The sequence below is a fragment of the Ranitomeya imitator genome, chromosome 5 (genome assembly GCF_032444005.1).
Source record: "Ranitomeya imitator isolate aRanImi1 chromosome 5, aRanImi1.pri, whole genome shotgun sequence".
In the NCBI taxonomy this organism is placed as follows: Eukaryota; Metazoa; Chordata; class Amphibia; order Anura; family Dendrobatidae; genus Ranitomeya; species Ranitomeya imitator.
Window position 1 is genome coordinate 261,893,053 of NC_091286.1, and position 24,824 is coordinate 261,917,876.

General features: G+C 39.7%; 1 protein-coding gene across 25 annotated transcripts in view; it reads left to right on the forward strand.

Moving 5' to 3' along the window:
- The window catches only part of LOC138637428 (titin homolog), a 1,151,517-nt gene that overhangs the window by 690,408 nt on the left and 436,285 nt on the right, over positions 1-24,824 (forward strand). For all 25 annotated transcript variants that reach the window (XM_069726100.1, XM_069726106.1, XM_069726124.1 and 22 more), the window contains 3 exons: positions 15,435-15,482; positions 17,742-17,789; positions 18,869-18,916. In XM_069726100.1, the coding sequence (XP_069582201.1) occupies positions 15,435-15,482; positions 17,742-17,789; positions 18,869-18,916 (144 nt within the window). The remainder of the gene's footprint in view (positions 1-15,434; positions 15,483-17,741; positions 17,790-18,868; positions 18,917-24,824) is intronic.

Sequence of the window (24,824 nt, forward strand, 5' to 3'; positions counted from 1 at the left end):
ACTTTCGTTGTTCAGTTTCTCCTTTTACCATTGGGAAAATAAAAAAATTGTTGCTGAAAAATCATTTTTGTGACTAAAAAGTTAAATTTTCATTTTTTCCTTCCATGTTGCTTCTGCTGCTGTGAAGCACCTGAAGGGTTAATAAACTTCTTGAATGTGGTTTTGTGCACCTTGAGGGGTGCAGTTTTTAGAATGGTGTCACTTTTGGGTATTTTCAGCCATATAGACCCCTCAAACTGACTTCAAATGTGAGGTGGTCCCTAAAAAAAATGGTTTTGTAAATTTCGTTGTAAAAATGAGAAATCGCTGGTCAAATTTTAACCCTTATAACTTCCTAGCAAAAAAAAATTTTGTTTCCAAAATTGTGCTGATGTAAAGTAGACGTGTGGGAAATGTTATTTATTAACTATTTTGTGTCACATAGCTCTCTGGTTTAACAGAATAAAAATTCAAAATGTGAAAATTGCGAAATTTACAAAATTTTCGCAAAATTTCCGTTTTTATCACAAATAAACACAGAATTTATTGACCTAAATTTACCACTAACACGAAGCCCAATATGTCACGAAAAAACAATCTCAGAACCGCTAGGATCCATTGAAGCGTTCCTGAGTTATTACCTCATAAAGGGACACTGGTCAGAATTGCAAAAAACGGCAAGGTCTTTAAGGTCAAAATAGGCTGGGTCATGAAGGGGTTAATATATTTATAAAGCATATTTGCACTTTTTATAGTAGGTGATTTTTGCACGCACAATATAAGTATATTTCATGTTTTATATGATATTTGTATGTACAGATTATTTAAAAATTGTATTTTTGTATTAATTACTTATGTTTTTTTGTGATTTTGTGATTCTATCTACTTAGCCTCTATCTATCTATCTATCTATCTATCTATCTATCTATCTATCTATCTATCTATCTATCTATCTATCTATCTATCTATCTATCTATCTATCCCATATCTATCTAGCTATCTATCGCATATCTATCTATCCCATATCTATCTATCTATCTATCTATCTATCTATCTATCTATCTATCTATCTATCTATCTATCTGTCACATATCTATCTATCTATCCCATATCTATCTATCTATCCCATATCTATCTATCTATCTATCTATCTATCTATCTATCCCATATCTATCTATCTATCTATCTATCACATATCTATCTATCTATCTATCTATCTATCTATCCCATATCTATCATCTATCTATCCCATATCTATCTGTCACATATCTATCTATCTATCTATCTATCCCATATCTATCTATCTATCTATCTATCTATCTATCTATCTATCTATCTACCTTAGCCATACCATTTTATTACGAGACTCATACATTCACAGTCACTACTAATAAGACACAGCAGTACAAAGGTTTAGAAATGGATAGTTGGCAGAAGGAATCTGTGTCTTCAAATAGATATGAGCATTTCTGTTTTTGTAATTTAGTCATCTCAGTTTTTCAGCAAGGAGCATGATGACTATTGCTTCTGACATGGCAATGTAAATGTCACAGTAAATTATGCCATACGGTTGTTTGATTTTAAGAATTGACAAACTTGCTTGTAGTGATTCACATACGGAAATGAAAGTAGCAAGTAGGGTTGAGTGACTTTTAGTTTTCCAGGGTCGAGTCAGGTTTCACGAAACCCGACATTCTCAAAAGTCGGGTCGAATGAAATCGGCCGATCCTATTGAAAAGTCGGGGTCGGGGATCGGCCGAAACTCGAAACCCAATGTAAGTCTATGGGGGTTTTTGGTTTTTTTTACATTTCCTTCAGGGCGATATAGCAGAAAGCCGGTAATTCAATTACCGGCTTTTCATTTGTCCTGCAAAAACTCGACATGATATGAGACATGGTTTACATACAGTAAACCATAAGACACAAAAGAGAATAGTAAAACCAAAAACACTCAGTTTGAAAAAATGTTGCAGTAATCCGCAAGTGCTAGTAAAAGATGTAAAAAACAGGGTATTTGGTTGATACGTTTTTTGCAAAAAATGTATACTAAGCTGCTCTACCAATCTTCACGGTATACCCTTATCAGAGCAGTCCTAACTAATGTATGCAATCCCTATCTGATGTATTTAAAAACCTGATCATCTGTATATAACCTGTGTGAACAGGGTTCAGAGAGGAAAAATCCATGTGTGCATACAGGGTAGAACAGCTTTTGTGCAGATAGCCCAAGAGGAGTGGTGGAACTCCCCAGTCTTGTAGACACAAGAGAACAATTATGGAAACAGGAACACATGGGCTACTTGCACAGTGAACAAGTCTGTATGATCATGTTCACACACCACCAAGAAACCTGAAGACACAAAAGAGAATAGTAAAACCAAAAACACTCAGTTTGAAAAAATGTTGCAGTAATCCGCAAGTGCTAGTAAAAGATGTAAAAAACAGGGTATTTGGTTGATACGTTTTTTGCAAAAAATGTATACTAAGCTGCTCTACCAATCTTCACGGTATACCCTTATCAGAGCAGTCCTAACTAATGTATGCAATCCCTATCTGATGTATTTAAAAACCTGATCATCTGTATATAACCTGTGTGAACAGGGTTCAGAGAGGAAAAATCCATGTGTGCATACAGGGTAGAACAGCTTTTGTGCAGATAGCCCAAGAGGAGTGGTGGAACTCCCCAGTCTTGTAGACACAAGAGAACAATTATGGAAACAGGAACACATGGGCTACTTGCACAGTGAACAAGTCTGTATGATCATGTTCACACACCACCAAGAAACCTGAAGACACAAAAGAGAATAGTAAAACCAAAAACACTCAGTTTGAAAAAATGTTGCAGTAATCCGCAAGTGCTAGTAAAAGATGTAAAAAACAGGGTATTTGGTTGATACGTTTTTTGCAAAAAATGTATACTAAGCTGCTCTACCAATCTTCACGGTATACCCTTATCAGAGCAGTCCTAACTAATGTATGCAATCCCTATCTGATGTATTTAAAAACCTGATCATCTGTATATAACCTGTGTGAACAGGGTTCAGAGAGGAAAAATCCATGTGTGCATACTGAGTGTTTTTGGTTTTACTATTCTCTTTTGTGTCTTCAGGTTTCTTGGTGGTGTGTGAACATGATCATACAGACTTGTTCACTGTGCAAGTAGCCCATGTGTTCCTGTTTCCATAATTGTTCTCTTGTGTCTACAAGACTGGGGAGTTCCACCACTCCTCTTGGGCTATCTGCACAAAAGCTGTTCTACCCTGTATGCACACATGGATTTTTCCTCTCTGAACCCTGTTCACACAGGTTATATACAGATGATCAGGTTTTTAAATACATCAGATAGGGATTGCATACATTAGTTAGGACTGCTCTGATAAGGGTATACCGTGAAGATTGGTAGAGCAGCTTAGTATACATTTTTTGCAAAAAACGTATCAACCAAATACCCTGTTTTTTACATCTTTTACTAGCACTTGCGGATTACTGCAACATTTTTTCAAACTGAGTGTTTTTGGTTTTACTATTCTCTTTTGTGTCTTCAGGTTTCTTGGTGGTGTGTGAACATGATCATACAGACTTGTTCACTGTGCAAGTAGCCCATGTGTTCCTGTTTCCATACAGTAAACCATGTCATATCCCCCTTTTTTTGCATATTCCACACTACTAATGTTAGTAGTGTGTATATGCAAAATTTCGGCGCTCTAAATTAAGGGTTAAATCGCGGAAAAAATTGGCGTGGGCTCCTGCGCAATTTTCTCCACCAGAGTAGTAAAGCCAGTAACTGAGGGCAGATATTAATAGCCTGGAGAGGGTCCATGGTTTTTGGCCCCCCCGGCTAAAAACATCTGCCCCCAGCAGTGGCTGTAAAATATTTTAACCCCTTCAGATAGATTTACAACGTGGGACGTTACAGATCTACGGAAGGTATGGATATTGTTGGTTTATTATTTTTTATTTGTTACAGAGCGAGGGTCTTCAGCGAGTGGATTGAGCGTACAATAAATTATTACAACAAACGGTGTGTTTATTTCATTAAAATACTTTTTAATATTGTGTGTTTTTTTAACTCTTTCATGCAATTGGATTAATAATGGATAGGTGTCAGAATTGACGCCTCTCCATTATTAATCTGGCTTATTGTCACCTTACAATAGCAAGGTGGCATTAACCCTTCATTACCCCATATCCCACCGCTACACGGGAATGGGAAGAGAGTGGCCAAGTGCCAGAATAGGCGCATCTTACAAATGTGCCGTTTCTGGGGTGGCTGGGGGCAGATGTTTTTAGCCAGGGGGGACCAATAACCGTGGACCCTCTCCAGGCTATTAATATCTGCCCTCAGTCACTGGCTTTACTACTCTGGTGGAGAAAATTGCGCGGGAGCCCACAACAATTTTTTCCGCGATTTAACCTTTAAATTTAAGAGCTAGAGCGCTGAAAATTTGCACATACACACTACTAACATTAATAGTGTGGAATATGCAAAAAAAAGGGGGATATGACATGGTTTACTGTATGTAAACCATGTCTCAAATCATGTCGGGTTTTGGCAGGAGAAATGAAAAGCCGGTAATTGAATTACCGGCTTTTCTGCTATATCGCGCTGAAGTTAATATAAATATATATATATAAGTGTCTGAATGACATATATATGTATATATATAAAACGAAACACGACTTTTAATTAGAGATCGCTGACCGCCGACCCGATCCCAGAGTGGAATCGGGTCAGGTTTCACAAAACCCGACTTTGCTAAAAGTCGGCGACTTTTGAAAAGTGTCGATCTGTTTCGCTCAACCCTAGTAGCAAGCAAAAAAGGATGATGTAAGAAAAAAGTTATTTTATGTGAATAGTGGTGTTGTAGAGAGATGGTTTAGTGTCAGGCTGTTAGGAGTCGAGTTCCCTCCGCTGCACAGGGGGAATCTCGATCCGTGTCTGCTGCGGTCTCCCATTCTGCATCAGCCGCAGTGGAGCCTGTTCAGTGGAGATGTCTGTTCCAAGTGTCTCGCTGAGCCTGATACTGTGCAAAGGGTTACTGCTGCCTTTCCAGGTTCTGCTTTTGTAGCCAACACTGGTCAGCGGCATGCAGGCTTTACTGGGACTAAGTCCTGCTTTGCACACACTGAGCATGCCCTCTCATTGAAGGTCTGGGGTCACATGCTCAGGCCCTGTAGCAGCTCCTATTGGACCACTTGGAAGGTCCTTGTCTGCTACAGCTATAAAAGGTTTGCATGGCCGCACGGCCATGTGCTACTGTCAAACCAAAGTCTATGAGCTCAGCGCCAGTGTGGTCATGTCTGGATATGGTTAGGGTTTGGCTGAAATAAGCCCCTAGAATACCGGCACCTCCGGTGAGGAGTTTGTATGTGTGCATTCAGGGCCTTGGCTGAAATAAGCCACTAGAATACTGACACCTCCGGTGAGGAGTTGTTTGCCTGTTTTTCTGACTGCATGACCACAGTTTTGCTCTGTTTGGTAGCTGTATACCTCTTTGAGGTTAACAAGGCACATCACCTTGTTTCTAGCAAATCTGTGGAGTTAACAGAGTTCACTTATACCGCCATATAGCGCCGCCATTTGCCTGCAGCATGTTCCTCTCCTGAACAGTGGACCCCGGGTTGCGAACACACCTATTAATACATATATATATTCTGTATACTAGGTGTGTTCCGCCAACCCTAACACAGGCCTCCTGCACAAGCCAGAGACAAATACAGTACTCCAAGTTAAAGAGTTTTCAATCTAGGGGTGCCAAAAGCTGTGGTCAATCACACTTTTAAATGGATATTCCAGCAGGAACAAGTTAATAACTATCTACTATTAGACAACCTTGACAATCACATTACCGGTTTAATGGTGTGGTGGTGATGCCTGCTGCTACAGTAACTCATGGCTTAGTATAAGAGTCTGTTCACAGACATTTTTCTACTTTTAAAAAACTCTTGGTTTTCAGATTTGCACTTTAAACTGTTGCAGGCTTGCATGAGGATTAGCCAATTTTGGGTGGCTACTCATCATTGTGTTTGTGTGGAATTAGTGCAGAAACGGCTTTAATAATTATGCTTTTCAGTTTTCTCATTATTTTTTCTTGGCTGATTTTTGCAAAACTAAAGCAAAATCTTATACAAAACCAGAGTTTGTTCTTCAGCCATAACATTGACTGAGTTGTAAAGGGGCTTTTCCAACCACAACAATTAAATCTGATTGATAAAAGTCTGGAGAAGCATCCCCAACTGTTATAGGGATACTGTAGAAAAATAGAAAAAATCCACAGCACTGTTGTGCCTGTGTGTCACCACCTCCTCAGATGAAAAGTGCAACTGAATGCCGCTGCTGTACCATGTTTGCCAAACTTAGACTGTGGGTGCACTTGAAAAGACAAATATGCAAATCCAAGTGAAAGAAAAAACAAAAATGCACTCACCAATCTCTTGTGCGATAGTCCTTTATTTAGAACATGTGCAGGCACACTAGGGGAGAACGTGGACAAAAGACGACGGCGGTTTCGTGCTGCTGCGCTTCTACGGGTCTCAATTAAATTGAGACCCGTAGAAGCGCGGAAGCGCGAAACGGCCGTCGCCTTTGGCCACGATCTCCCCTAGTGTGTCTGCACATGTTCTAAATAAAGGACTATCACACAAGAGATCAGTGAGTGCATTTTTGTTATAGGGATACATTGACATATGTATCACATATATTTTTGGGGTCTCATAAAAATATTGGGTGGATATTGCTATGTATCAGTATGGCAAAAGTGTAAACAGATACCATTTCTGACAGTAACAGGGTGCCAAAACCAAAGTCTTGCAAATCAATAAAGTAATGTTCACTGTAAGTTTTTCTCTCATGGTCTTTTACTCGGTTTTTTCAGGAAAATCTAAACATTCATACAACCATAGAACTGTCCACTTTAGCTTTCAAAAACAGTTTTCAACTTGGACAGTGCCAAAATGCGACCGTCCAGGCTTCTCATTGCCAATCACTGAAGTTGCTCTCACAGCAGTTCAGTCACCTGTGGATCTCAGCTGGACAGTCGCATTTTGGCACTGTCCAGGTTGAAAACTGATTTTCCCCAAGACATGGATTACGTCATGGGACAGAACGACGGAGAGGTGAGGGATATTGTTGTTTTTTCATTTTTGTTTTATTACAGGAAAAAAAGGGCTTCAGTGGAATAGACATTTGGTGAGTATCACTGTGTTCCTTCTTTTGAAATAAAAAAGGAAAACTGTGTTTTGTTTTATTTCTAATAAAGACTTTATTCTGGCTGTGTCTTTATTTACAATATAGCTGTAGGATTAGCAATGGATAGGTGTCTTACTGACGCCTCTCCATTACTAAACCATGGGCTTGATGTCACCTGATAATACAAAGGTGACATCAACACCAGAAATATGAACCCCACTTGCCACCTCTACAGGGCAAGTGGAAAGAGCCGAGCAAAGCACCAGAATTGACGCATCTAATAGATTTTCCTTTTTCTGGGCAGCTGCGGGCTGCTATTTTTAGGCTGGGGGGCCAATATCCATGGTCCTTTACCAGCCTGAGAATACCAGCCCCCCAGCTGTCTGCTTTAGCTGCTGTCAAAAATTGGGGGACCCCACAACGTTTTTTTAAATTATTTATTTAAATAATTAAAAAATACAGCATGGGACCCCTCTATTATTGATAACTAGCCTTGCTGAAGCTGACAGCTGAGGGTTGATGCTGTTATTAGGTGTCGGATGATGGGAGCAGTTGTCCCATCAACTGACACCAAACCAGTAACCGGAGGTGAACTTTATATCTCTGATCACAGCTGAGAGCTTATTCTGTGTTTTGACAGCATGGGAAACATGGCTCTCTTACCGGCGTGGATGGTTTCACCACCATTCATAAGTGGTGTTTTTTGTGCCATCATGCACATGACAGCACAGCAAACACTGAGTGTTCAGGTCACCCATTCAAGTGAACTTTTTGTAACTGTTCAGCCTAACGCACCGGACCTGAACATCCAGGTGTCCACCCAATCTCTACCAGAGGGAAGAGATGTATTCAAACAAAACAGGAACAGATCAGTGATTCCACTTTGTGGCAGTGCCCAGGTATCACTGCTCTTTTCCTGTTTATTTGGACAATTTTTGAAGGATCTAATTTAATGTCATGACTCTGTTGGGTATCCTGGGACTAGGGGCTCCTTCCCTGTCCCTAATGGTAGGACCTCCCTAACTTACCCTTTTCCCCAGATTACTTCTGATGGTTTAGATAATGGGGTCACGTACCTTGTTTTAGCTCCTGAATCTGCCTCCCCCCACCCAGGGAAGAGGGGAGTAGTAGTGCACCGTAATACACCAACGAGACTAACAAGGTAATACGAACAGGGATAAAGAAAAATACCAAACATATAAATCTACTTACACATACAGTATAACGGAGGAATACATCGAAAAGTGGATAATGGGGTAAAACCAAAGTAGGAGAAGAAGGGGAATAAGCACACACCCAAAACTTAGCAACAGTCACAGATTAATACATCAAATGCCTTTTCAAATATCAACCAACAACCTCCAGCCATGCAGCAAGAGCTATCTCTGACAATGAGTGTTTGTCAAAGCCCAGATTGTATAGGAGATGAGAGTGGCTAACAGTGAACAGCTGAGCCTTAATGCAGGAAAGCTTACAGGACCTCTCAACTGAGCACATTAGCTCGCCACTGCTAAAAGAAACCTGCACCATTTAATATGAAGGTGAAGTGCTTCCAATCAGTGCAGGAGTAGTAGAAATCAGAAGCTGTGGTCTTCTGGCTCTTCTCTGTCCCTTGACATTAAGAACTTAACTAACTTGTTCCTAAATGTTAAAATTATTAAGAAAGCCTTTCTATCAAAATTATTATCATCTTAATATACTGCAGCCATCATATTATGGCACTATGTACTTACAATTGCTTATTTGCCCTTGTACCCAGTTAATTCTTCTATTTTATATTATGTCTATGGCATTACATGATTAAAAACTGACTATCTGAGTCTTTCTAAGCTTTATGTAGAAACCAGAGGTCAATTTTCCCTGTATGAGTCATAAGTCACTGCAAATGTGTTTTGCAAGTGTAGGGAGAGCGGAGAAACTGGGTCAGGAGTTGATGAGAGGAATGATAAATGCAAGGACAGGAGACTTCAAGTTTCTACATAGAGCAGAGAAAAGAGAAGAATAAGTTGGGTAGAAAGGCAAAATGAGCAATTGTAAATACACAGTGCTATATAATATGATGACTGAAATAAATTAAAAGAATACAACTTTGATGTGAGTGCTTCAGTTAAGTAACAAGCTTATTAAAATACAAAGCAGAGCTAGCATAGTGTAAACAGCAAAATCTCACCATCACTGCGAGAAGTGCCTTGGAGTCTCATGAGATCCTGTTCTGCATGCTTGGATCCAATAACGCAGAATTTCAGACTGATGTTTGCTAGAAAATCTGAGCTTTTAGAAGCGCCTTAGTGAGATTTAAGAGCAGTTTTCACAATAAGTTATATTTAGTTAAATAACCAATATGAGACTACTTCCTCTTTTATTAAATAAAAATAGAAGCCCCAAACTGGTAATATGAACTGTTTTAATATCCAAGGTACTGAGAGATATCAATATCATTACTAGTTAAATATGGCAGTACAATGGTCTTTCAAGTTACTATGTCCTCAGGTTACAATATTTTCAACATACACTACTTTTTCATGGGTCAGTGTACTCTGAAATCACATTCAACATGCAATATTACAGTCACTGACTGGCTCCCCCAAGTGTCACATATCATTAGCAAAATACGGCTGTCTGTAAAAAACAGCCAATCAGCAGGCTAGAATACCTATATTACTAAAGTAAATTCCTTGGTTTAGTAGCACTTCCTGGTACGTGGTGTGAACAATACAGGACCGTTAAAGGGACTCTGTCACCTGAATTTGGAGGGAACAATCTTCATCCACAGGGGCGGGGTTTTCGGGTGTTTGATTCACCCTTTCCTTACCCGCTGGCTGCAATATTGGATTGAAGTTCATTCTCTGTCCTCCATAGTACACGCCTGCGCAAGGCAAGATTCACAGTCAGCAAGTCACATGATAAAATAGTAAGGTCACATGGTAAAAACACAATAGGAACAAAACTATGTATATATAAAAAAAGATTAAATAAAGCCCCTAGACCTGATTAAAATATAAAACATGATAAAAAGCAGAAATAAGACAACATATAATAAAATGACACTATAAAAACACTAAAAACGACTTAAAAACAGAGAGATCACTTGTTAACCCTTTCAATGGTAAGATTTAACCCTTTAGGCGCCAGAGTCCCCAACTTAAAAATCCAGAAACTCTCCCTATTAATCAAGCTCCCATACCGATCAGATACATTGTCTGGTATAAAATCTATAATCCTTAGTTTAAGAGATTCTAAATGTTTTTGGTGCTTGGTTAAAAATGCTTTGATAGGCTATGCAACATAAAACCATTCCTAATATTTTGGCGATGCTTGTTCAGTCTTGTGTGCATGGTCTGTATAGTCCGTCCAACATATTGGAGCCCACATCCGCATTCTATTAGATATACTACAAATGAGGATTGACAGTTAACATGGTAGTTGATTCTGTAATTAATATTAGTAGTAGTGTTGAGCATTGCGATACTGCAAGTATCGGGTATCGGCCGATATTTGCTGTATCGGAATTCCGATACCGAGTTCCGATATTTTTGCGATATCGAAAATCGGAATCGGCGTGTGCGGTGCATATGGTTCCAAGGGTCTGGAGGAGAGGAGACTCTCCTTCAGGCCCTGGGATCCATATTCATGTAAAAAAAAAATAAAAAAAGAATATGGATATACTCACCCCTCCAGCGAACCCTGGCTGTCACCGCTGCTAGCGTCTGCCTCCATTACTAAGAATGCAGTAAGTGAAGGACCTTCGATGACGTCACGGTCACGTGAGTGGTGAGTATATCCATATTTTTTATTTTTATTCTTTATTTTTTACATGAATATGGATCCCAGGGCCTGAAGGAGAGTTTCCTCTCCTTCAGGCCCTGGGAACCATCCAGAATACCTTCCGCTATTTGTGTCCCATTGACTTGCATTGGTATCGGGTATCGTATCGGCAATATCCGATATTTTTTGGATATCGGCCGATACCATCCGATACCGATACCTTTGAATATTGGAAGGTATCGCTCAACACTAATTAGTAGTATTGGATGTGAATTCTTTAACACCATTTCTGATGGAGTTACAACACAGACATTTTGCAGATCTGCACGCAAAACAGCTGGGATTTTTTGTTAGCTGAGTTGCGGATATGGCACTGGGGCTAATAACTGTATTGCTGGGTGCAACTAGGTTGCGGAGTGTGCAATTCCGCCTATAAATTATTCTGGGGTGGGTAGGGATGTGACCTGAGAATATCGGGTCACCTTCCAATATGAACCAATATTTTTTCAAAAGTCTTTGGATAGTCGCATGAGATTGATTAAAAGTTGTAACCAAGCTCCACTTGGCAAATTCAGAGGTCACGGATTTAGCACCCCTACTAGTTTTACTTTTAATTTTCTGTATACATTCATATTGGGACAATATTCCTGTTTTAGAATGGGCGTCTTGAACCAGTTTTTTAGGGTACCCTTTCTGTAAAAAACATTGCTCTAAGACTTTGGCCTCTTCAATAAAATCCTTGCCTCTTGTGCAAATTTTTCTTATGCGCCAATACTGCCCATACGGGATTTGGTAAGGTGTCCACTATTAAAATTCATGTAACTATTCACATCCACCATTTTGAAGTGTGTAGTGGTGGAGAAACAGCCCTCAGTGTCAACATGTACCATTAGATCTAAAAATTTAATTGAGGAGCATGAGAAATTAGCTGTAAAGGTAAGACCCCAAGAATTAGAGTTGATACTGTGAACAAATTCAAGGGCTTCCAATTCAGTGCCTGTCCAAATTAAAAAGAGATCGTCTATGAAGCGACGATAAAAAAAACAAGCTTACCAGCAGCCAGACCGGACTGCGCGATGAGGCCGGACTCAATAGCCCCCATAAACAGGTTTGCGCATCTAGGGGCAAATCTCGTCCCCATCGCGCAGCCCTTTATCTGGCGATAAAAGAAATGCTCAAAAATTAAAATATTATTATGTAGAACAAATTTAATAGCATCTAACAAAAAAGTTCTTTGCAGTTCAGGCATTTGATCATCCAAAGACAAGAAATGTTCAACCGCCTCTACACCCCGATCATTGGGTATATTGGAGTAGAGGGCTTGAACATACATTGTTATGAGGACACAATTAGGGACACGGGGGAAAGCCTGGTGAGTATCAATTAGGTCAGATGAATCTTTAAGGTATGACCCAAGACTAACAACATATTTCAGCAAAAATAATCACTGACTGGCTCCCTCCAGTGTCACATATCATTAGCAAAATATGGCTGTCTGAAAAAAACAGTCAATCAGCAGGCTAGAATACCTGTATTACTAAAGTAAATTCCCTGATTTAGTAGCACTTCCTATAGTACAGCATAGGACAGTATTAAATGTTTTGTACTATTCTCTGTCTGTGCCAGGATGAAATGCTCCTTTATAGACAGAGTGAGAGCAAATGCCATTATATTTTCTGGTATGTGGTGTGAACAATACAGGACCGTTAAGTAAATTCTGCTTTCAATATACAGTGTTGTACAAATGTTTTAGGTAGAGGTGGAAAAAATTGTACAAATTATGAATTCTTTCAGGGATAGAAATGTTGACAGTTTATTTTTATCAATTAACAAAATGCAAAGTGAATCAACAGAATGAAAAAAAAATCTAAATCAAATTATTATTTGGTGTGACCACCCCTTTCCTTCAAAACAATATCAAAGGATCAATTCTTCCAGGTACACTGGCGCATAGTTTTTGAAAGAACTTGGAAGGATTTTACAAACATCTTGGAGAATTAACCTAATCACAAATCTACTGCAGATGTAGGCTTGCACACATTCTTTTGTCTTTTCATGTCATCCCAGACAAACTTAACGATGTTGAAACATCATGACTTTCAGGACTCTTTGTTCTTCTTTCCACTGCAGATTATTCATGAGTTGGGCTGTATGCTTGATGTCATTGCCATAATGCAGAATACATTTGAAACCAAGCAAACTTCACACTAGTATAGTAATATATGATGAATAAGTATCTGCCTGTATCACTCAGAATTGAGGAAAACAAGAATTGGGCAAAATTGACCAAGCAAACAAAACCAGATAAAACAAACATAATTCTTGCTTCTCTATGAAATTAGAAAATTTCCAGCAGTTCCATCAGCCCGGAAATGGCAGAAACCAGTGGCAACTAGCTACATTCGTCTACATTTCAGAAAAGTCTGTCCAGAAGTCATATGACATATTTTCAACCAAAAGCATACCTTTGACACGAAAACATGGTAAAAAAGCAATCAGTGAGCAGTATAATGTCAGCATGTGCTCTGGACAAATGAGTAAAAAATCAGCAATATAATGAGTGTTTGCAAGCAACACTGAAGCTTAGTGGAGCATCCTGGCAAGTTTGAGACTGCTTTTCAGCAAATTTTTCCAAAATAATACTATCTCTAATGCTTAAAAAATACAAGCTGATATTTATCCATTGTGGGATACCATCAGGGAGGCAGTTGATTATCTCCAAATTTATATTGTAGCAGGACAGTGACCCAAAGCACAGAACCAATGCCATTAAGAACTACATGTATCCTAAAGAAGAACAAGTCAATGATGATATGGCCCCCCGCAGAGCCACAGTCTGTGTGGAATTACATCAAGAGACAGAAGGATTTGTGCATGTCTAAGTGCACAGAAGATCTGTGGTTAGTTCTCTAAAATATTTATTACAACCTCCCTTCTGATTTCCTTCAAAAACAATAAGAAAGTGTACGTAGAAGAATTGATGCTTTCATTCTGTTTTGAGAAAAAAATATGATCACACCAAATATTGATTTTAGTTACATATCTCTTGTTTATTCACTTAGAATTTTGTTAATTGATAAAACTATAAAGGGGTTGACCACTACTTTACATGTATTTTTCATGCAAACTAACTGCCAGCTGAGAATCTCCTGGCTTCCTGTGATGTCACATCAGATTCTTTCTCAGTCCGGAGCCCTGTAATCTGTCGGGTGGGCGGACTTACTGAATGGGTGGGCAAGGCATACTACATCGGTGGGAGTGACTGCATTCATCTGAGTTCACTGAGTGCCTGTGAATGCTGCCAGCTCTTCCTTGCATTTGTATGTATACAGCAGGATACATATACATGTACAGGGTGGAATATTTATATGGATACACCTAAATAAAATGGGAATGGTTGGTGATATCAACCTCCTGTTTGTGGCACATTAGTATATGGGAGGGGAAAAACTTTTCAAGATGGGTGGTGACAATGGCAGCCATTTTGGATCCAACTTTATTTTTTTCAATAGGACTTTTCAAGATGGGTGGTGTCTATGGCGGCCATTTTGAAGTCTGCCATTTTGGATCCAACATTCATTTTTTTCAATGGGAAGAGGGTCATGTGAACATCAAACTTATTGAGAAATTCACAAGAAAAACAATGGTGTGCTTGGTTTTAACATAACTTTATTCTTTCATGAGTTATTTACAAGTTTATGACAACTTATAAAATGTGTTCAAAGTGCTGTCCATAGTGTTGGATTGTCAATGCAACCCTCTTCTCCCACAGACACACAGTATCCATTGTTTCAGATGCTGCACATCTCGTACCTTCACAGCATAGACAATTGCCTTCAAATGACCCCAAAGATAAAATTCTAAGGGGGTCAGATAGGGAGACCTTGGTGGCCATTCAACTGGCCCACAATGACCAATCCACTGTCCAACTTCAAAATCACCGCAATGGTCACCACGCATCTGGAAAAGTTTCCCCCTCCCATATACTAATGTGCCACAAACAGGAAGTTGATATCACAAATCATTCCTGTTTTATTAGGTGTATCCATATAAATGGCCCACCCTGTATACACACTGCTGTATACCATGTGTAATGTACATACACCATGTTGTATTTTCTTTATAATATGAATACTATCAGAATTCTCTCAATTCATCAATCAATGAATCCATCCCAACTATATATCCATCCCATCATCCATAGCACTGAGGGGGAGTACAGGAGGTTGTACCGATGCTGTGTGTAATGTGAAAAGTTGGAGGGGTTCAGGCGGAGTTACAGGTCTGTCCTTACTGCTGGCTTGCAGCTCAGAACAAGGAATGATGGGAAAAGCCTTTTTTTTGCTCTGATGACTGACAGAACCACTTTTTAGTGCTTTAATCCTCTGCAAATCTTTTTGGCCATTACTTCTTCTACATTTTTATTTTGCAATGAGTAATAGGAAGATACAATCAATTGCATCTCCTAACACTTCACTAATACTTTGTTTTCTTTGTCCAGAAGAACCTACAAAGCAACTAGAGCCAGAGCCAGAAAAAATTATTGAAGGTAATTATAAATAATACAAATTTGCACACTGATTACACTAGTGCTTCCACTTCAATATATATACAGCTGAAATATGTAAAGCACTGGATGTCTTTGTGCATGATAAAACAAAACCAACATAACTAAAGACAAATTGTACTGTATAAGGTTAACAAACATAATAAACCAAGAACCACGGAATATAAGTCTAGGGAGTGACCCAATTTATACTTTGCTGCCAGACATTCCAACTAGGATTATATGATAATTACTGCTGCATCAAACTGGTACACTGCTACCTGTGCCTGGATAGTAAATAAGATTGGTTATTTCTAAGGATGTTCTCCTATTGTCTATTCTCCTAATCTAGGTAAAATTGAATAGTATTAACTATATTTTTCTATAAATAAAATTTTTATAGTGGGTTAATTTATTGTATAAAATGCCCATGCCAAGACTACATATAAAAGCAGGTATGTGGAGTAAATCAAAGAAAGGTTTCAATCACCACAAGCTTCAGAGAATATGACTCTGTATTCAAACAGGGCTGCTGGGGCGTTTATCTCCTGTCCGTGTATCGCCGGTCGGGTAGAGTGGTCACATATCCCGATGTGACTGTTCTACACCTGAGATCGTTTGGGTACAATCTGGATTACCTTGGACTACGGTAGACAGGGAGTATATGTTGGTTTATTATTTTACGTTATTTCTAGGAAACGAAGGTGTAGGGGATTTGGTGTGCAATGAGTATAATCTGTTTTTAATTCTATCTGAATATGTATGTGTTATGCGAATAATGGATATGTATGTTATTTTACAGACAGCGGCAGATTATACTATTCTCCCATCAGCGACACCTGCTGTCACTTTTATCAGTGACACCAGACATAGCCGGATGGTAGCAGTAGTCTCATCAGGCCAAGCCTGCTTCACTGCTGCAGGTCACAGTCAGCTGCGGAATCACACTGACATCTGCCAGCATGATCCCGCAGTGCTGTGACCGACTGTACTGGCGGTAGCGTTACTGCACACACAGACACCTGCACACACCCGTAGACACCTGCACATCCACACAGACAGCTGTACACACACGCAGACAGCCGCATACACATGCTGACAGCCTCATACACATGCAGACAGCCGCAGACAGACACACATCCTCCACTAAATTTCAAAACGCAACGTTGTTCACAGCAGTGACCTGGGAGTCAGAATTGCTTCCAGGGGTCTTCCCCATGCTATTTCCATGTCATTTGAGCACTTTTCCCATCAATTTCTACAGTTTTTAGACCCTCAAATGTCCTCTGGGGGGGGTCGCGACAAGAATGCTAGAGTTTCCCATAGACTTACATTGGGCTCGTTGCTCGGGTCAAGCAGTCAAGCATTCCAATTTGCTCGACCTGAGCAACAAGCACCCAAGCATTTACATTCTTAAATTCAATAACAAGTATTTTTCATTTTTATGGTAACTGTATTGCTGTATTACTCACCTACAAAAAGTAAAATAAATCGTGCTAGTGGATTGCTATATTTTTATTTTTTACATTTAAACTTTTTAAAATACAGTATTTAGTCTTGCTGAATGTTTGACCACAATAAATTCTTAAGGTTTAAAATCTTTTTTAAGCAATCTAAATTAGCTAGGTTACTACTTGTTGATTCGTGGGTTTGAAACCGATGAGATCTGCTAATAAGCAGAATAGGGAAGTTTTATCTCTGCTGGAATGAAGCTACACAACTGCCTATACATTCATTCCATATGGAGCTGACAATCTCTACATTCGGCTTTATCTAGCATCCCTAGAGAGATGAATGAATGAACAAATAAATGAATGTGGTTGTTTATCTGACCTACTGAAACATTTTGTAATGGAGATAAAAATGTTCAGTCATATTCCCTATTCTGCAGATCGGTGACTGTGGTCCAGTCCCCACCCATCAGTAAGTTTCATGTATCCAAAGGATATGTGCTAACTTGTTATCACAATTTTTTTCATTTTTATGCTCATGATTGATCATAAAAAGATAAATTCATTATGTCTAGCCAGAACAAAATAATATAATAAATAATAATATGAATTATTAGCAATATAGACACATTTTCATAATTTTTATGTTATTCATAGCCATAGACGAACTTGTTTTAATAACATTACGCCATGTTTTAAGATCAGGTTTGGTGGAAATAATGGTCTGTACTGATTGCATTTGATTATTATTGCTCTAAATAATTATTTTCTGATATAAACTCAATGATTAAAGAAAACAAACTTTTTTCAGAAGAGCCTGCAAAACATCTTGAACCAGAGACAAGAGAAATATTTGAAGGTAGAAAAAAATTGTACATTGGCTTTCATTGATAGAATGTGTTTAATAGAATGTTTTAACAAATCAAGATCCTAAATTATATTGTGTACTGTATTTTAATATAAAATTTAACAGCAACTATTAACTGAAACTGTTTTATTTGAATAGTCTGTAGCCCTACACATATAATTTTATTTTAATATGACACAGTAAAGTAACAAAAAATATTTTATACTTGTAATTAAATGTCCAATTTCATACAGAAGTCAGGGTGAAATTTCTGGGTTGTGCAATCCCTGAATGTTCAGCACCTTTCCACTACCAACTTCAACTTCATACCTTTAGGCTAAGTGCCCACATCAAGCTTTTGGTGCATTTTTGATGCTGCATATCTTTTCTGCATCACAAACTCAGAATCTCACAGTTCCAGCAAAGTGGATGGGATTTACAGAAATTTCATGCACACTGCTTTTTTTTCTCAGCGTAAACTCACCTGTGGTGTGTGTTTCAAATCTGCAATGTGTCAATTTCTCTACTAGGTACACTGAGTTTTTTGTACGGACTTTATCCATAGACTTGTATTACATGCAGAAAATCTGCAGGTAGAAGACCTACTTGTGTTTTTAGTGCGTTTCACCATTGGAAACACATTAAAAACGCATATAATAAGCACCTAAGTGTAGGAATAAAGTTTTCTCAAAGTCAATTACCAGGAAGAATCAAAAACAAAGCAGCTTTATTTAAAGCATGACACACTAAAAAGATACAAAATCTGCAACGTCAAAAACGCAATAAAAACTCATGCTAAGAAAACGTACACAAAAACTACATAAAATAACTCAAGTAACCTAATCTAAATAATAGGTTCAGAAATTCTGCAGCGTCAAAATTTCACCAAAAGCTCAAAGTGGGAACGTAGCCTTACAGAACCCAAAATCTTACTAATTATCATCAGAGCTGTTTTAAGCATTGGATGCCCCCTTTTGGCTCAATTTTGATGGAAATAATGGTGTCTACTGATTGAGTTTCATTATTATTGCTCTAAAACAATAATTTTTAATACAAATTTGATGATTAAAGAAAAAAAAAATATTTTTCAGGAGAGCCTGCAAAGCATCTTGAACCAGAGCCAAGAGAAATAATTGAAGGTAACAATTGTATATTGGCTTTCTTTGTTATAATGTGATAGATACAGTTCTTTATCAATTAATATCATTGATGTTATTGTGGAAGTGGATTGCTCATTTTTTGCATTTTTTATCAAACTTCCAAGATCACCTTTCACATGGAGCAGGGTGTTAGGGCTAGCGGAACGCACCAAATAATAAGACAGATAGTGTATGGTGCGTTCGCAGCCCGGGGTCCACCGTGCAGAGATGGAACCTGCTGCCAAGTAATGACGGACTATATGGCGGTACTCATAAGTATACACACGTGGGTTAAACTTCACCCAGCGTGAAGGAAGCGATCCTGTTGCGTCACAGGATCGCGGTACCGCACATAGAGGGCGAGCAAGTAGTCAGCGAACTCAACCCCAACTAGGATTGAAGTCCGATTAGACCCTTGCTGGCACAACACCGCAACTGGGTGTGTAAAGAAGCTGAATACCAATATTAGGACACAAGAGTGCATGCGGTGCCGCACTGACGAACGCCACTAACCACCCAGGCTTGGGTAAGGAAAGCACAGAGGAAGTGCACGGCGCCGTACTGGCGGTAACAGCAACTGGACGCTGTAACGTGTGATTCGTGCTGTAGGCTAAGTCGGGCGCTAGATAGCAACCATACACCATCTGCGAACAGACATTCAATAGGGTAGGGGTATCCAAGGACGACTTGCACTCACAACATACACACATTAACAATTGTACACTAGCGCATGGCCGTGCGGTCATGCGCAGTTTATATAGTTGCAGCACAGGAAGTGGCCACAGAAACTTTGCCCTTCCAAGACCTGCCAAGAGGACCAATGGAATGTGCTGCAGAGCCTGAGCACATGACCCTCGATCTCCAACCGGGCATGCTCAGTGTGTGCAGACAAGGACTTAGTCCCAGAGAAGTCCGCTCGCTGCTGACCAGCACTTGTTTTAATTGCAAAAGCTGAAGAAGCAGCAGTAACTCTCTGTACAGTGTGAGAGTGAGCAAGATGCTGGGACCGACGTCCCTGCTGAGCAGACTCCACTGCGGCTGGATAAGAATGGGAGACCGCGGCGGAGATGGCTCGAGATTCCCCCTATGCAGAAGCGGGAACTCGAGACCTAACACAGGGTATTAGTTATGTTTTACAAAGTTATAATCCAACAAAAAAAATATATTTTTTTAAATATGACACAATAAAGGAAAGTAATAAAGACATGTTTTATACCTATAAGTAAATATCCAGCTCCATATAGAAGTCTACATGATATTTCTGGGTTGTGCAATCTCTTACCGTTTAGCACCTGTCAACTACCGGCTACAACATCATATCTTTACAGAACAGAAAATCTCACTAGTTATCAGAAGATATTGCAGCATCAGCTAAAAGACCTCTATTTACTGCATTAATACATTGGTTAAAAAGTACAAAAACGTGTATTACACATAAATTGATAAGTGTAGTATTTCTGCAGTAGATAGCACTCTTTTTATTTGATATTCTGATAGTAAATGATTAGGTGGTGGGTTTGGGTAGGTTCAGAACTCCCTGTGATAGCCCGGGCAAGAAGTTGCGGGGCTCAGTAATTAAATGGACTCTGTCAGCACAGAATAACTATTCAAGCTAAGTCCCACCACTCAGTGCATCACAGCCGGGTCAATCATTTATATACACCTTCCCACCTGCTTGTTTTCCCTCAATCTAACCACCCTGTTCTTTGATTGACAGCTCTGGTTTCATAAAGCCAGAGAAGGGTGCTGATTAGTGATGAGCAAATATACTCATTACTCGAGACTTCTCGAGCACGCTCGGGGGTTCTCCGAGTATTTTTTAGTGCTCGGAGATTTAGTTTTCATCGCCGCAACTGAATGATTTACATCTGTTAGCCAGCATAAGTACATGTGGGGGTTGCCTGGTTGCTAGGGAATCCCCACATGTAATGAAGCTGGCTAACAGATGTAAATCATTCAGCTGAGGTGAGGAAAACTAAATCTCCAAGCACTAAAAAATACTCGAAGGTCACCCAAGCGTGCTCCGGAAATCTCAAGTAGCCCTCACTAGGGTTGAGCGAAACGGGTCGAACATTTTCAAAAGTCGCCGACTTTTGGCGAAGTCGAGTTTCATGAAACCCGATCCGACCCCTGTGCGTGGTCGGCCATGCGGTACGCGACTTTCGCGCCAAAGTCGCGTTTCAATGACGCGAAAAGCGCCATTTCTCAGCCAATGAAGGTAAACGCAGAGTGTGGGCAGCGTGATGACATAGGTCCTGGTCCCCACCATCTTAGAGAAGGGCATTGCAGTGATTGGCTTGCTGTCTGCAGCGTCACAGGGGCTATAAAGGGGAGTTCCCGCCGACCACCATGTTACTGCTGCTGATCTGAGCTTAGGGAGAGGTTGCTGCCGCTTCGTCAGAAGCAGGGATAGCGTTAGGCAGGGTCCATTAACCACAAAACCGCTTGTGCTGTAGCGATTTCCACTGCCCAACACCACCGTCGGTGTGCAGGGACAGTGGAAGCTCCTTTTTTTTTTTTTTTCCTCAGCGCTGTAGCTCATTGGGCTGCCCTAGAAGGCTCCCTGATAGCTGCATTGCTGTGTGTACGCCGCTGTGCAAACCAACTGCTTTTTTCAAAGCACAAATCCTCTTGTTCCTTCCTTTCTGCACAGCTATCTTGTTTGTTTGTCCACACTTTTTATTTAATTTGTGCATCAGTCCACTCCTTATTGCTGCCTGCCATACCTGGCTGAGATTACTGCAGGGAGATAGTAATTGAAGGACAGTTCCTTTTTTTTTTTTTTTTTTTTTTTTGTGGGAGATTAAGATTGACATTTCTGCTAGAGTGCCATCTCTGTCTGTGTCATCTCTCACTCAGTGGGCCATAGAAAGCCTATTTATTTTTTTGCTTGATTTGGGTTCCAAAATCTACCAGAAAAAATCACAACATCAATCAGTGGGAGAAAAATATTGGCCTCAGGGCTTGTGTGCCACTCCTTACTCCTGTGTGTGCCATCTCTCACTCAGTGGGCCATAGAAAGCCTATTAATTTTTTTGCTTGATTTGGGTTCTAAATTCTACCTGAAAAAATCAATAAATCAATCAGTGGGAGATTAATATTGGCCTTTGGGCTTGTGTGCCAGTCCTAAGCGTGCCATCTCTCTCTCTCTCAGATAGTGGGCCATAGAAAGCCTATTTTTTTATTATTTTATTGGGTTTATAAATTTTCCCTGGAAAAAAAAAAAGTGGGAGATTAATATTGGCCTCTGGGCTTGTGTGCCAGTCCTGAGCGTGCCATCTCACAAATAGTGGGCCATAGAAAGCCTATTTATTTTTTTGGTTGATTTGGGTTCATAATTCTACCTGAAAAAATCAATCAATCAATCAGTGGGAGATTAGTATTGGCCTTTGGGCTTGTGTGCCAGTCCTAAGCGTGCCATCTCTCTCTCTCAGATAGTGGGCCATAGAAAGCCTATTTATTATTATTTTTTTTATTGGGTTTATAAATTTTCCCTGGAAAAAAAAAAAAAGTGGGAGATTAATATTGGCCTCTGGGCTTGTGTGCCAGTCCTGAGCGTGCCATCTCTCTCACAAATAGTGGGCCATAGAAAGCCTATTTATTTTTTGGGTTGATTTGGGTTCCTAATTCTACCTGAAAAAAATCAATCAATCAATCAGTGGGAGAAAAATATTGGCCTCAGGGCTTGTGTGCCACTCCTTACTCCTGTGTGTGCCATCTCTCACTCAGTGGGCCATAGAAAGCCTATTAATTTTTTTGCTTGATTTGGGTTCTAAATTCTACCTGAAAAAATCATTAAATCAATCAGTGGGAGATTAATATTGGGCTTTGGGCTTGTGTGCCAGTCCTAAGCGTGCCATCTCTCTCTCTCAGATAGTGGGCCATAGAAAGCCTATTTATTATTATTTTTTTTATTGGGTTTATAAATTTTCCCTGGAAAAAATAAAAAATGGGAGATTAATATTGGCCTCTGGGCTTGTGTGCCAGTCCTGAGCGTGCCATCTCTCTCACAAATAGTGGGCCATAGAAAGCCTATTAATTTTTTTGCTTGATTTGGGTTCCAAAATCTACCTGAAAAAAATCACTAAATCAATCAGTGGGAGATTAATATTGGCCTCTGGGCTTGTGTGCCACTCCTGACTCCTGTGTGCGTCATCTGTCACTCAGTGGGCCCTAGAAAGCCTATTTTTTGTTTTATTTGTTTTCTAAATTCTCCCTGAAACAATCATTTTATTTTCTTTGGTTTCTAAATTATTCCTGAAAAAAATCATTTTTTTTGTATTTTTTTTTCTCTCAAGTCTCCCTGAAAAAAAAAAAAAAAAAAAAATCTGTGGGAGATTCATATTGCCCCTTCTGCTTGTGTGCCAGTCTTGACTCCTGGGTGTGCCATCTCTCTCTCTCTCCCCAATTGTGGGCCATAGAAAGCCTATTAATTTTTTTGCTTGATTTGGGTTCCAAAATCTACCTGAAAAAAATCACTAAATCAATCAGTGGGAGATTAATATTGGCCTCTGGGCTTGTGTGCCACTCCTGACTCCTGTGTGCGTCATCTGTCACTCAGTGGGCCCTAGAAAGCCTATTTTTTGTTTTATTTGTTTTCTAAATTCTCCCTGAAACAATCATTTTATTTTCTTTGGTTTCTAAATTATTCCTGAAAAAAATCATTTTTTTTGTATTTTTTTTTCTCTCAAGTCTCCCTGAAAAAAAAAAAAAAAAAAAAATCTGTGGGAGATTCATATTGCCCCTTCTGCTTGTGTGCCAGTCTTGACTCCTGGGTGTGCCATCTCTCTCTCTCTCCCCAATTGTGGGCCATAGAAAGCCTATTAATTTTTTTGCTTGATTTGGGTTCCAAAATCTACCAAAAAAAATAACTAAATCAATCGGTGGGAGATTAATATTGGCCTCTGGGCTTGTGTGCCACTCCTGACTCCTGTGTGCGTCCTCTCTCACTCAGTGGGCCCTACAAAGCCTTTTTTTTTTTTTTTTTTCCTAAATTCTCCCTGAAACAATCATTTCATTTTATTTGTTTTATAAATTCTTCTGTAAAAAATATTTTTTTTTTAATTTTTTTTTTTCTGAAGTCTCCCTTTTAAAAAAAACAAACACAAATCAGTGGGAGATAAATATTTACATTTGCGCTTCAGTGACAGTCCTGCGTGTGTGCCATCTCATTTGTTGCCAACAACAACAGAGTGTGTAACATTGTGGCTGATTTTCGTTGTGGTCTCACCCACCTGTAAAGGGGTAGCTAAATCATACTGAAGTTATAGCTCACCGTGTAAGTTGTGTGACAGCAACAAATACCGTTCGTTTGGTAACGTTTTTAAAACAATGAGGAAGTCTGGTGGAAGAGGTCGTGGCCGGGGGCGTTCATTGTCAGCTGGTAATGAGGGTAGTGGTAGTGGTGGAGCATCAGCTGGTCGTGGGAAAAAAAATATTGCACCTAAGTCTGGAGCTGTGGAGCCAGGTTCGTCGTCTGGCTACACAAGGCCTCGAACGCTCCCTTTTCTGGGAGTAGGAAAACCGCTTTTAAAGCCGGAGCAGCAAGAGCAAGTTTTGGCTTATCTTGCTGACTCAGCCTCTAGCTCTTTTACCTCCTCTCGTGAAACTGGTAAATGTCAAAGCAGCGCGTCGTTAGTGGATGTTCACGGTCAGGGACAAGTCGCTTCCTTGTCCTCTTCAGCAAAAACAACAACAGAGAAGAATGTAGCAGGTGACACAACGGGTTACTCCATGGAGCTCTTTACACATACCGTCCCTGGCTTAGAAAGTGAAGCAGTTAACAGTCCATGCCCATTACAAGTTGAATCTGACATGGAGTGCACTGATGCACAGCCACAGCCAGACTACTATGCTGGTCCTTTGACTCAGACCACAACATTGCCATCGCAGGGTGCTGATCAAGAAT